Source organism: Rhinopithecus roxellana, chromosome 19 (assembly GCF_007565055.1).
Source record: "Rhinopithecus roxellana isolate Shanxi Qingling chromosome 19, ASM756505v1, whole genome shotgun sequence".
In the NCBI taxonomy this organism is placed as follows: domain Eukaryota; kingdom Metazoa; phylum Chordata; class Mammalia; order Primates; family Cercopithecidae; genus Rhinopithecus; species Rhinopithecus roxellana.
Genome location: NC_044567.1, coordinates 45398316 through 45413324, shown reverse-complemented (window position 1 = coordinate 45413324; position 15009 = coordinate 45398316). Strand labels below are relative to the sequence as shown.

General features: G+C 41.9%; 1 protein-coding gene across 1 annotated transcript in view; it reads right to left on the bottom strand.

Annotated features, from left to right (window-relative positions):
* NUP88 (nucleoporin 88) overlaps positions 1-15009 on the bottom strand; it is a 36189-nt gene that overhangs the window by 19643 nt on the left and 1537 nt on the right. The window contains exons 2-5 of the mRNA XM_010355847.2: positions 11558-11727; positions 8720-8845; positions 5396-5482; positions 3460-3636 (exon numbers count right to left, since the gene is read on the bottom strand). Of these exons, the coding sequence (XP_010354149.1) occupies positions 3460-3636; positions 5396-5482; positions 8720-8845; positions 11558-11727 (560 nt within the window). The remainder of the gene's footprint in view (positions 1-3459; positions 3637-5395; positions 5483-8719; positions 8846-11557; positions 11728-15009) is intronic.

The window sequence follows — 15009 nt, the reverse complement described above, 5'->3', positions numbered from 1 at the left end:
GGTCACCTGTAAGATTTGCTAAATCCAAAAGGCACTTAACCTTCTGCTGCATTTATCATTGGTTAACAATTACTGCTACTCAATATCCTTAACAGCTATAACAATTCTTTCTTGTAGTTCTCTCTTCCTACCTCTTTAAAGACAATTTTCTAATGTCCTTTTCTAATTTCTTTCTCTTAAATATTGTTCTCCAGGATTCTGTTGTAGGTTTTGACTTTTTTCAAAATACACACTTAAATGAGAGCTTACTAAACTATGCCTCGTTTTAACTACCATCTATATTCCAAGACTACCAAATCCTTTCTTCTGAAATGTAGCTTCTCTTCAAGGCTTTGGATCCCTATACTAAATCTGATTTGACAAATACTTACTATTGAGTGCTAGATGATTCTCCCAGTGAATGACTGTTTAGCTGATGAGGCAGACATTTAACCAGAATTCGTATACCATGTGATAAGTGCAACAACAGAAGGATTTATGGTGTACAAAGGAATGACAAAAAGATACAAAGATAATGAAGAAAGCTATCAAAAATAAATAAGAAAAATGGAGAAAGAATGATTTCTAGGAAGGGGGTTGTTGAGCAGCTTATGCAAAGTCCTGGAAGCATGAAAGACAAGGAACTAAGAAGAAGAAAACTTATTTAGTATGATAGGAGGCAAAGTATAAGGTCTAAGGCAATGGCAAAACAGCTAGACAGACATCCAGGACTGGCTTAAAAAGTACATCATCTTGGATGCCATGTTAAACTATTCAGTCTGCTGGGTAACAGTATATCACTAGAGGTTTAAATCAAGTAATGGAGCTTCACTTTACAAATCAGTCTGGTATTAGGGAGGAAGACATGGAAGGGTCCAAAATGGGATCTGGGGAAACTACTTAAGAAAATAGGGCCGGGCGCGGTGGCTCAAGCCTGTAATCCCAGCACTTTGGGAGGCCGAGGCGGGCGGATCACGAGGTCAGGAGATCGAGACCATCCTGGCTAACATGGTGAAACCCCGTCTCTACTAAAAAAAAATACAAAAAACGGCCGGGCGCGGTGGCTCAAGCCTGTAATCCCAGCACTTTGGGAGGCCGAGACGGGCGGATCACGAGGTCAGGAGATCGAGACCATCCTGGCTAATACGGTGAAACCCCATCTCTACTAAAAAAATACAAAAAACTAGCCGGGCGAGGTGGCGGGCGCCTGTAGTCCCAGCTACTCGGGAGGCTGAGGCAGGAGAATGGCGTAAACCCGGGAGGCGGAGCTTGCAGTGAGCTGAGATCTGGCCACTGCACTCTAGCCTAGGCAGCAGAGCGAGACTCCGTCTCAAAAAAAAAAAAAAAAAAAAAAGAAAATAACCTAGGCGGATGATGAAGTTCTGAAGCAGGGACAAAGGAATGGAGAGAAGGGTGTATAACCAGGGGCGCCCAATCTTTTGGCTTCCCTGGGTCACACTGGAAATTGTTTTGGGCCACACAGAAAATACACTAACAACAGGTGATGAGCTTTTTAAAAAAAAAAAAAAGAAAGAAAAGAAAATCGCAAACAAATCTCATAATGTTCTAAGAAAGTTTACGAAGTGTTGGGCTGCATTCAAGGCTGTCCTGGGCTGCGCACAGTCCGTGGGTTGGACAAGCTTGGTGTATACTTCCAAAAAATTTTAATCACAAAATCCATAGAAATTTGGGACTGATCAAATATAAGGATGAAGATAACTTTTGGGTTTTGGGCTAAGGTTACTAGGCAGATCATGGTTTGGACAAATAAGGGCTCAGCAGTAAGAGGAGAAGGGGTAAGGGAAGGTACTAATGTTACCACAAAATCCTCCTGAGCTCATGTGTGGAAAGGCAGAGAATATTTCTGCAAGGCGAATGCACTCAATAGTGAATCCTCACCATTCTGTAACCTGTCAAGCTCTTTCATCTTTCTTATCTTTATGGTTTTGCATACTCTCTTCTGTACCCACTTCCGACTCTGTCTAGTGAATCCTTCAAGTCCAAGCTTTTGTAACAGCATTTCCTCAAAGTCTTCCAACATCAGCAGGCCTACTCATTTACTCCATCACACTCCTGAAGAACCCGGTGATGCCCTGAGCACATGACACTGTACTATAGTACTGGTTTAGTGGTATGTCCTTCTGATAGATAAGGAACCACATGGTAGGAATGTTGCCTTCAATCTTGTATTTCCATCTTCTGCCACACAGTGGGCCCTGAATAAGTAGGTTAAGTCGATTTATAAGCGAATAAACTCTAATGCTCAGCCCTTAGCCTTGCGCCTCTGCAGTTTTCCCTCAAATTCTTCTCCTGTATGGACTCTCTCACCATGACAGATGATTCTCATACCTCTATTTTAATTCTTCTTGTCTCTCATCATCCTGTATTTCCAACTGTCCATGGAATATTTCCATTTTATTGGTCCAATACTATCTTACACTGATTTATTTAAAAATAAAGCTTCTCCCCCAATTAGCTGCCTTTACTGACCTGTTTCTGTTCATGGTATACTCCCTTATCCAAACAGTAATTAAGTCTTATTTATCCTTCCTTTGTTGCTATCTACTGTGTTTCATTTTTCTCTCTGTTCTACTACCACCCAAGTTCAAACTCTCATAAATTATAAGCTCAATTTTGCAAAAGCTTCTTTAAAAGTCTCTGTCCCAGTCCCTTTCCTAACCAATTGTTTTGTCCTTCTGCTCAGAAACCATCACTGGCTTCCTACTACCCTATTCCTACAGAAAAAAAAAATCCACACTCACGCTTTAACGAGGTATTTTTAAGGCCAGCAAATTTTCTCGGGACAGATACTTCTAGCTCTACCACTCAATGCTCCCTACATGAATCCTCAGCTCTAGCCCAGAATGTCTAATAAATGAAGCTTGAATGACACTTGCACTTGCTTATCTTCAGACTCTACTTTATGCTGCCCTTGACAGAGACGGTCTCACCCTTCCTTGATACTTCATTTAACCCTGAACGAGCCCTTTAAGTCACACGCGGCATCGCTCCTTCTCCACAACAACTTCCCCAACCTCGCAGTCAGAATGACCTCCCCTTCCTCTGGTTCGGACTGTCTGTGTACCAATACTGTGGTACAGATAGTATTTTTTCATGTGTATGTATCTTTCTCCCCACAACAGCGACATGAGATACCAGATTACCACGTCTACGTGGTGTCTTGTTCATATAAGATAAACACCATAAGCACTTGTTCAGATAACCCGAATTTGTGAACACAAATCCAGGCCTATCATTAAGTGATTATCCAAAAATTCTATAGAACTTACCCAAACAACATGAAGAAATGAGAGGTCAAATGACCTGTACTAACTCTTTCTCAAAAATATGCAAGCCAAGCATCGGAAGGCTGCAACATTTCCACAGACTCAAAAACATGGCTCCCAAGTCCAGCCTCAACGATCTCTACTGGAGCCCAAGCTGAGTTTTCATTTCAGGTGGGTGACCACCTCAACTCACCTGTGTAACAGACTGATATATGTCAGGAAAGTCTCTCCATTCTCATATAAGATGTACAGTGGGTACGCCACTACTTCATCTTTGCCTTTTTGTCCAAATAGAGTCTTTGGGACTGCTGCCAATGGCCCAAAGTCAAATGCCACTGCTGTCTCTCCTAGAGATGCGGTATATGCCCTTCTGGAAAGAGATGTAAAAACCAACTTGTTAAAGACAACAAAAAAAAAAAAGAAAAAACAAAACAAAACAAAAACACAAAATAATAATAGGAGGTAGGTATGTATAGCATTTGTAGGCAATGGATTGAAAAGACAAAAAATGATTATGAAGAAGGTTAACATTTAAACATTCTCAGCTGGGTGCTGTGGCTCATGCCTGTAATCCCAGCAATTTGGGAGGCTGAGGCGGGCGGATCACCTGAGGTCAGGAGTTCGAGACCAGCCTGGCCAACATGGTGAAACCCCATCTCTACTAAAAATACAAAAATTAGCTGGGGGTGGTGGTGGGCACCTGTAATCCCAGCTACTTGGGAAGCCGAGGCAGAATCACTTGAACCTGGGAGGCAAAGGTTGCAGTGAGCCGAGATCATGCCACTGCACTCCAGCCTGAGTGACAGAATGAGACTCCATCTCAAAAGAAAAAAAAAAAAAATCTCACGAAATTAAGTGAAAAAAGCTGGCCATAAAATTATTCGGTTCTACTCTCATCTTAAATAGTTTAAATACACAGATATACAAATAGCAAAAATATATACATACACACAAATGCAAAAAGGAAACAGGAAAACACATGAAAACATCAACAGTTGTCTCAGAGCAGCAGGATCCGTAAGTTCTACAAGTAATTTCAAAGCACTTACTCTGTGCCAGGTCTTTTCTAGGGTCTGGGAATATGTCAGTGAATTAAACAAATGCCCTGCCCTCTAGAGAGAGACATACCACAAAAAGAAATAAAGATGGAACATAAACTCAGAAAATATCATGAAAATCAAGCAGGGTAAGAGGGTACTGATGGAGGTGCTACTTTACACTAGTTGGTATGGGAAAGACTCTGATAAGACATATGAGCGAAGATCTGAAAGAAGTAAGAAAGCAAGTCTGTGGTTAACTAGGGAAGGAGCAGTCAAGGTGGAGAGCAAACGCTCTAAGGCCGAAGTGCTTAATGTCTGTGGAATGGCAAGGAGGCCAAGGTGCCTGGGGCCGAGAGCCAGGGCACAGAGGGAGGAATGAAGCTGGAAAGGCAATCAGGTGGCATACCTGTGGAACCTTTATAGGTGAAGATTCTGGGAAATCAATGGGGTGTGGAGAGCAGGGAAGTAGAATGATCTGATTAAACTGATCTGATTAAACTGTAGATTAAAGTAGAATTACCTGATTAAACTTTGGCTGCTGTATTGAAACAGGCTATAGCTATAGGAGATTACAAAAGATTTTCAATTTCTTCCTAATACTTTGATCTATTTTTCTCAATTTTCTACAGCAAATATACATTATATCAAGAAGACTAATCATAAAACCATGCTGTTTTTACATTTAAAATTTAGTGCAGTTATTCAGGAAGATTCTAGTTCAATACAAGGTTAATAAATACGGTTCAAATGAAATCACAATTTCATATAGTTGAGAGAGCAAACATCAATGCAAGATATTATCTTAGTTTCTTTATCACATAGAAAGGTGATACAGAAATGAATGGTGGCTCAGGCCTGTAATTCCAGCACTTTGGGAGGCTGAGACGAGCAGGATCACTTGAGCCCAGGAGTTCCAGACCAGCCTGGCCAACACGACGAAACCCTGTTTCTACTAAAAATACACTTACTTCTCATATTACCAAAAGCATGCTAGTCACCTCTGAAAAACCTTGCAATCCGTTAAAATCGCATTTATAATCCCAATAAGCTAATTTAAAAAACAATTTTATGACTCAAATAAAAACTTACCCTTTATTGAGTACTAGGCTTTCCTCTTCGGCTTCTGAAAGTATAATCACCTTAGTGGGTGTCTGGGGCTCACGTAGCGAGTAAATTCTAGCAACCAAAAGAGAAGAAAACCAGCACTTAAAATTCTCTTTTCGTTTCCCAAAACTGCACTTTCTTCTCCATCTAGTCAGTTCTTGAGAATTTTCCTACCACTTATCACAACTATTTCTTTGCAAAAATCTTGCTGTTGCAAAGTAGTCTACTTCATTTATTCTTTAACCACATGAGGGAGGTTTCACTGGGACCTGAAGAAATGTTCTCTATCCTTACCAATATTCTTTAACAGCCTATTCCATACCATTGCACCTATCACTTCCGTCCTGAGCCCTCAGCTATACTCACCTTGTCACCTCACTACTGCCCCTAAGCTTGCCAGTTTTCCTTCAACTACACACATCTATCTCTGCCTATTAGACACCAAATCCCACCAGAGAAAGAACCGTATCTTATTCTTTATATGCCAACTGGCTGACAGAGTGAGTGACATTTAGCCTGCAAATCTATTTATGTGTTTGTTTTATAAAAACCCAGTATCGGCCGGGCACAGTGGCTCACACCTATAATCCTAGCACTTTGGGAGGCTGAGGTGGGCGGATCACTTGAGGTCAGGAGTTTGTGATCAGTCTGGCCAACATGGTGAAACCCTGTCTCTACTAAAAATACAAAAAATATTTGGGCGTGGTGGCGCACACCTGTAATCCCAGCTGCTCGGGAGGCCGAGGCAGGAGAATCGCTTGAATCTGGGAGGTGGAGGTTGCAGAGAGCTGGAGGCTGGAGTGAGCCAAGATCATGCCACTACACTCCAGCTTGGGTGACAGAGTGAGACTCCATTTCAAAAAAAAAAGAACCAAACAAACAAACCCAGTATCATATCATCTCTATTTTCTCAAGGGAAAGTATAATACTGAATTTTTTTAATCAAAATTATTTTAATGTAAAGTAACCTATATTTCACAGCATATAAGGCTACCGTGAAAATGGTAAAGAATTTTCAAAAGGCCAATAATGTCATTTTAGAAATCCAATGTCCCTTACAATCACTTATTTTGTCTGACTCCACTAAGAATTTTTAAACTTGGTTTCTTCCAATATCAATAAAATGCCACATTAAGTAGTTAATACATGTTTTTAATGATAATTTGATCCATTTGAATACACATTTATTACAGTGTTCCCAGGTTCCTACAAGCATTACTAACTTGAAAATACACATAAATACTAGACAATAATGTTGAATTGGGGAACAGTTAAAGAAAAAGAAAGTGCAACAGGGCATTCGGTGAAAATTTCCTTTTGCTCTGAAATTGCCCAAAATCTCCAAAGCTTAGGAAAACAGAAGTGTTAAGTACCACATATTTTAAAAAAGAACCTTCAATATTTGGGGCCAGATACTTCCTTTGGGGCTTAAGAATTGTACTTATGCTATCTTCCCACCATCTCCTTTTCCATCATAGGATATAAAAGGAAGACTAAGAAGAGAGGATGTCAAAGAGTCCTTCGGAATACAGTATAATGTTTGTGACGGGAAGATTTTCTCTACCCTCTTTCTCTGCCCTGAACTCCAAAGCCAAATGGGTGGGCAGGGAAGGGTCTAGGAAAGCGCCAGATGTGGAGGTACCTGTAACAAGGGAGACTGGTGTATCTCCTAGCTGAATGCCCCTTAGTCACTTAGTAGCTGTCTCAGTTATTAGATCGAAAAAACATAGCAATACACACATATCACGTTCAGTACCATCTACAGTTTCAGGCATTCACTGGGGGGTCTTGGAATATACACCCTGCAGATAAGGTATACTGTACCCCATCTTGAGAGAGGATTCAGGGCATAGAGAACTGACAGGAGCCAATGGGAGCCAGAGCTCCTCAGTGATGGGGAGAGCTGGAAGTTCAACACTGCTCTCCACACACACACACACAAACATACTGTCTATGCAGAGACTACCACATCAACAGAGTTCACTGGTGACAGATGGAATGAGATTAAAACAAGATCAGGCATACTTCCCCATCACTCACAGGCTACCAGTTTGGTAAGATCTCTACCTCACCTATCCCACTCCCCTACCCTACGCTGAAGGAGTTAGATTTGGAAGAAGGAGGAGGCAGCCCATTCCTTACACTTCACCCTATGCTCCAAAGAGCTGGCATAAGAGGAAGAGTGAAAGAGCAGACCGCACACTCTCCAATCGCTTCTGATCCCACGAAACACAGGTCTGACCTACAAAAGGGCCAGGACATAGTTGTGAAATAGATTTGAGATCAAATAGCTTTTGAAATTTTTATTTTCTTTAGACAGGGTTTCACTCTGTTACCCAGTGGTATGATCATGGCTCAGTGCAGCCTCAAACTCCTGGGCTCAAGCCATCTTCCTACCTCGGTCTCCTGAGTAGCTAGGACTGCCGGCACATGCCATTATGCCCAGCTAATTTTTCTGCAGAGACAGGATCTGTGTTGCCCACATTGGTCTCAAACTCATGGGCTCAAGTGATCCTCCCACCTCAACCTCCCAAAATGCTGGGATTACAGGTGTGAGCCACTACAACTGGCCAAGATCAGAGTTTTAAACTGGACACACTGTTTTCATAAGTAGAAGTAACAAGAAAGCTATGGGGATCTGTATAAGACACCATTAAGGGGCGAGCCGTTCAGCAGTGAAGGAAGATTTAGTAGAGCACAGTTAAAAGCAGTGATTAAGAAAAATAAAACTGAAGGTATCTGTACTTCTGCTGAGTCCTCCCAATTAACGATTTAGAAAGTTAACTGATAATATAGTAGAAATCTACATAGCATTAGGGCATTTAATCATAGAGTGCAAAGCTTGGAAGAGGCTTTAGAAACTATTGAATCAAACTTGCTCAACTTAAAAGATTGGAAACTGAGCCACCCCCATCCCTAAAAAGAAGCTCAAGATCTCAAAGATAACAGAAGAGGAGGTGGGACAAGAATTCAAATCTCTCAATTTATACTTATATTCTCTTTCTTTTATGCTACATTATCACCAAAAGGGTGACATGATGAAAGTTTTGGAAAGATTATTCTAATGTGTAAGATTAGGAAAGGAGATACTTGGAGGCAGGAAGACTAGTTGAGAAGGAACTGGTAAGTAAGGCATGTAAGTTAGGTCAGTTAGGTAATTCTTACGATTGAGAATGGGTTACAACAGCCATCAAATAAAAGCAGACTCATTCAATGACTCACTTTGTTCTATGTTGAGCTGTTAATTGGCAAACAGAAACAGAGCTTTCCCACTGGCAAGGCTTCAAGAGAGAGAAAAATAAAATTTACCTTATTACGTTGTCTGATGTTAACAGCACTATGTGGGGATCCAGTATTTCACTTGGATACCATGCAGCATGCTTTAGAGTCAGAGAGGTAGAACTGGTGAAAAATCTCTCAGCAACTGGAGTGGTACTAAAATAAAGATAATAATTTTCCAAAACATTTTATACAACTTTGATGAAAAATCTTCTAAAGGAACTTTTTTTTTTTTTTTTTGAGATGGAGTTTCTCTCTTGTTGTCCAGGCTAGAGTGTAATGGCACGACCTTGGCTCACTGCAACCTCCGTCTACTGGGTTCAAGCGATTCTCCTGCCTCCGCCTCCCGAATAACTGGGATTACAGGCACCTGCCATCACGCCCGGCTAACTTTGTGTTTTTAGTAGAGAAGGGGTTTCTCCACATTGGTCAGGCTGGTCTCAAACTCCCGACCTCAGGTGATCTGCCCACCTCAGCCTCCCAAAGTGCTGGGATTACAGGTGTGAGCCACCGTGCCAGGCCCTAAAGGAATTTCTATTTTAACACTCTTTGCTTCTCTTTCCTTCAAATGTATTTTCCTGACATCATGCTGAGAGGGCATTCAAGGCATCTATTCAAACAATATCAAAGAATTGAAATAAAAATATCTTCTAAATTATAGCACAATGGCTGGGCGCGATGGCTCACGCCTATCTTAAGCACTTTGGGAGGCCAAGACGGGTGGATCACCTGAGGTCAGGAGTTTGAGACCAGCCTGGCCAACATAGTGAAACCTCGTCTCCACTAAAAATACGAGAATTGGCCGGGCGCGGTGGCTCAAGCCTGTAATCCCAGCACTTTGGGAGGCCGAGACGGGTGGATCACGAGGTCAGGAGATCGAGACCATCCTGGTCTACACGGTGAAACCCCGTCTCTACTAAAAAAAATACAAAAAAACTAGCCGGGCGAGATGGCCGGCGCCTGTAGTCCCAGCTACTTGGGAGGCTGAGGCAGGAGAATGGCGTAAACCCGGGAGGTGGAGCTTGCAGTGAGCCGAGATCGCGCCACTGCACTCCAGCCTGGGCGACAGAGCTAGACTCCGTCTCAAAAAAAAAAAAAAAAAAAAAAAATACAAGAATTAGGCAAGTGTGGTGGCGCGTGCCTGTATTCCCAGTTACCCATGAAGCTGAGGCAGGAGAATTGCTGGAACCCAGGAGGTGGAGGCCACAGTGAGCTGAGCTCGCGCCACTGCACTCCAGCCTGGGCTGAGGAGGTTGCCGTGAGCTAAGATCACGCCACTGCACTCCAGCTTGGACTACAGAGCAAGACTCTGTCTCAAAATAAATAAATAATTTATTTTAATAATTTATTTAAATTTTATTTATTTATTTGAGATGAAATCTCACTCTGTGGCTCAAGCTGGAGTGCAGTGGTGCAATCTTGGCTCACTGCAACCTCTGCCTTCCAGGTTTAAGCAGTACTTGTGCCTTATCCTCTTGAGTAGCTGGGACTACAGGCGTGTGCCACCACACCCAGCTTATTTTTTGTATTTTAGTAGAGATGAGGTTTTACCATGTTGCCCAGGGTGGTCTCAAACTCCCGAGCTCAGGCAATCCACCCACCTGGGCCTCCCAAAGTGGTGGGATTACAGGCGTGAGCCACCGTGCCCGGCCCCAAATTATATCATATTTCATACATATATATACATTTTAGGATGGTTTGACTTAGGATTGATACACATTTTACACAGTACAAGTGTTTTCAGATATAGTATCTCATTTGATGCTTTTACTAACCCTGTTAGGAAATTACAAGGGCAGATATTATCAATCCTGTTTTTAAAACGAGGAAACAGAGACTTAGAAAATAAACAGTTTAAGGGGACTCAACTTTTAAGTTGTGGAGCTAAAAGTAGTTTCTACCTTATACAGATGATCCCCAACTTTACAATGGGTTTACCAGTACATAATCCATCATAAATCGAGGAGCTCCTTATGACTTATGATGGGTTCATAATGTTGAAAAATCCTATGCTGAACCATCCTAAATCAGGGATCATCTGCTGTGCTGTCAGCAATAAATGCATTTTCAACTTACACTGGGTTTATCGGGACATAACCCAATCGTAAGTTGACAAGCATCTGTACTCTTTTGAGTAGATCTTTCAGATTCACTTTTCTGGATTTGTTGAAAAAAGAAATTATATAAAAATAGGCCAGGTGCAGTGGCTCACACCTATAACCTCAGCACTTTGGGAGACTGAGGTAGGTGGATCACTTGAGGTCAGGAGTTCAAGACCAGCTTGGCCAACATGGTGAAACCCCATCTCTACTAAAAATACAAAAATTAGCTGGGCGTGGTAGCGCTTGCCTGTAATCCCAGTTACTCGGGAGGCTGATGCACGAGAATTACTTGAATCCAGGAGGCGGAGGTTGCAGTGAGCCGAGATTGTGCCACTGCACTTCAACCTGGGCGACAGAGCAAGACTCCATCTCAAAAAAAAAAAAAAATATATATATATATACACACACACACACACATATATATATAAACACGCACATATATATATATATATATAAAATACTTAAGATAAACTTCTGGCAAACTTCTGGCTGACAGATAATAACTAGTTTTACAAAATGTTACTTCTACCTAATTGCAAGAATGGCCTAGCCTCTAATGAGAGAGCAATGTGGTACTTCAGGCAGAATAAAAGTACAATCAATCACACATATACTATAAACATTGATAACACAGAAGCCAGTCTGCAGACACGAGGAATGCTCTAATGTTTCAAGAGAAGTACACTAAACATGCTTAAGAACCACTGGTCTTGAACAATTTTCTGTATATATAATAAATGATACAGATAAATACTATACAACTTACCTACAATTCACTGCTGATTTTCCACCTTCAAATTCAGAATTCTTCCCCCATCTCTTAGGTAATTCTAATACCATAAGTCCTTTTATTCCTATAAGTGCTACATGATGTTGTGTTGGACTTAACAAGACTTGATAGATTTCAAACAGGGGTGGATTTATGCAAAGTAATCTCTGAAAATTAAAGCAAACCAGTCAACATAGTTAATTTTAATATAAATATAGATGGCAGTTACTTGAAATCACAGTAATTGTTTACAACAATTATAGGATAATAAAACCCTGGGTAAGTGCTCACACTTGTACCATTAACTCACGATTTCTTTTTTTTGAGATGGAGACTTGCTCTGTCACCAGGCTGGAGTGCAGTGGTCCACTATTGGCTCACTGCAACCTCCGCCTCCCAGGTTCAAGCGATTCTCCTGCCTCAGCCTCCTGAGTAGCTGGGACTATAAGCGCCCGCCACCACGCCCAGCGAATTTTTGTATTTTTAGTACAGACGGGGGTTTCACCATGTTGGCCAGGATGGTCTCGATCTCTTGACCTCGTGATCACCTGCCTTGGCCTCCCAAAGTGCTGGGATTACAGGCGTGAGCCACCGCCCCCGGCCATGAAATTTTTTAAATCATCTAGATTGGAATGTTCCATAAAATGCATCAGATTTCCTTACCTTGATAAATAGAGACTACTACACATAATGTTCCTTCTTATAATCAAGCTCCACCCTACTACTCCAGGTCTCAACTCTCCACCACTCTTCTGCTTGTACTTCACACGCCAGATTAATTGGTATTTCTGTATTTCTGGGAAACCATCATGCTTTGCCATGCCTTTGTGTCTTTGTACAATTGTTTCTCTTCTTGCAATGCTTTTGTTTTTCTTTTTTAGCTAACAAGAGTTACACATTCTTGGGAGATTCAGCTTCTATGCACTTTCTTCCCAAGAAAACATCTCCGATCTTCTGGCCAGGAATAAGTGCATATTTTCTGCTTTTTTTTTTTTCCTGAGACAGAGTCACGCTCTGTCGCCCAGGCTGAAGTGCAGTGGTACGATTTCGACTTACTGTAACCTCCACCTCCTGATTTTTAGTAGAGATGGGCCTCCTGGCCTCAAATGATCTGCCCACCTTGGTCTCCCAAAGCGCTGGGATTACAGGTGTGAACCACCGTGCCTGGCCATCTTTTCTGTACATCAATGATATGCTCTGGATAATTCTATTATACTTATTATCACCCTACATTCTAATTGTCCCTTTTACTTGCTCATCCCTCACAACTATGAATTACCTGAGATCTACATCTTTCCTCTCTGTATTCTTAGCATTCTGGCATACTGCTATCAACAGATGCTTAGTAAATAGACATAAACTCAGAATTAATAAGCAATGATAATTATTATATAATAGTAAAGAATGGCTTGAAGGCCAAGTACAGTGTCTCACACCTGTAATCCAAGTGCTTTGGGAGGCTGAGGAAAGTTCGAGACCAGCCTGGGCAATACAGTGAGACCTCGTTTCTACAAAAACTGGGGGGAAAAAATGGGTGGCTTTAAGAGTTTCTGTAGCAAGCAGAATGCTGCTTTACCCATGAAGGCTTAATAACAGTGATCTTTTCATGAGATTCTGGTATGCTGTGTCAGCATCACATGTCCTCAAAATTCTCTTCTTCTCTTGGTTCTATTTGTTCTCCCATGACCATCTGTTTCTTTTCTTTCTACTTTCAGGAATATGTTATGAGACTGCCAAGGTATTGTTTATCTTTATGTATGAAGAATCACCCTAAGCCAAAATGCTTTTAGAACAGACACGACTGTTCTAAATACAATATTTCAAATTGCTGATGTCTGTAATCCTGGTTTTGTTTTAGTTTTTCTAGTTGCACTTTGCTGATTCTAATCAAATTGTTTCTCCTCATCTTTCCTTCTTTTCCCTATACTCAACCCCCATCTTCTTTCCGCTTGATTTTTCTAGTCAAACTCAAACCAAACAAAGGCCACCTTTCTTGTTACATATACAATTCAATCACTTTAGTTCATTCACGATAATCACAGTATTTCGGTTGCTGTTGTTGTTTTTAAAGTTACTACTCATACTCTTTTTTTTTTTTTTTGAGATGGAGTCTTGCTCTGTCACCCAGGCTGGAGTGCAGTGGCAGCCCACTGCAGCCTTTACTGTAGGGGCTTAAGTGTCCTTCCCACCTCAGCTTCCAGAGGGGCTGGGACTACAGGTGTGCACCACCACACCCAGCTAATTAAAAAGGTTTTTTTGTAGAGATGGGGGTTTCCTCCTGTTGCCCAGGCTGGTCTTGAACACCTGTTCCTGTGCTCACAAGATCCACCTGCCTCCACTTTGGCCTCCTAATGTGCTGATTATAGGCTAGAGCCACTACACCCAGCTTACTCATGATTTCTTTTAACATCGAAAGTTACAACTCATGATAAGCTGCTTTCTTCCCTATCTCTAAGGTTTTGAGATTCTGGAGGAGTGAAGGTTATTGAGAGTCACCAATATTTACTGAGAGCACTCCAGCATTTCTGTATGCTGGACAACAATTTTGTAGCCTGAGCAACAGAGAAAGATCCCATCTCAAAAATAAAAAATAAAACAAATTTTTTAAAAATGAGAAAGGCAGACCCTGCCCCCGCCTTGGAGCTTACAGTCTAGAAAAGAAGACAGAGGCAGAGAGCCATGGCTTACGGCTGGAATGCCAGCACTTTGGGAGGCCATGGCGGGTGGATCACCTGAGGCCAGGAGTTCCAGATCAGCCTGGTCAACATGATGAAACCCCGTCTCTACTAAAAATACAAAAAGCAGCCAGGTATGGTGGTGTGGGCCTGTAAACCCAACTACTCAAGAGGCTGAGGCAGGAGAACCGCTTGAATCCAGGAGGTGGAGGCTGCAGTTAGCTGAGATTGCACCACTGCACTCCAGCCTGGGCAACAGAGGGAGATCCTGTCTCAAAAAGAAAAAAAAAAAAGGGCCGGCGCAGTGGCTGACTGCCTGCAATCCCAACACTTTGGGAGGCCGAAGCAAGTGGATCACGAGGTCAGGGGTTCGAGACCAGCCTGGCCAACATGGTGAAACCCCCGCCTCTACTAAAAATACGAAAATTAGTCGGGCTTGGTGGCGGATGCCTGTAATCCCAGCTACTCCAGAAGCTAAGGCAGGAGAATCGATTGAAACCGGAAGGCAGAGGCTGCGGTGAGCCGAAATGGCGTCATTGCACTCCAGCCTGGGAAACTAGAGAGAACTCCGTCTCAAAAAAAAAAAAAAACAAAATAAAAAAACCCACAAAGTAATTATAATTAAATTATAATTGTGTCAAATGCTACATAGTAGTATGTTATCAAAATACTGTGTGCTGAACATTTCGTAATTATTATTATTTTTTGAGACACAGTCTTGCTCTGTTGCCCAGGCAGTGGCTAGATCTCAGCTCGCTGCAGCCTCCGCCTCCC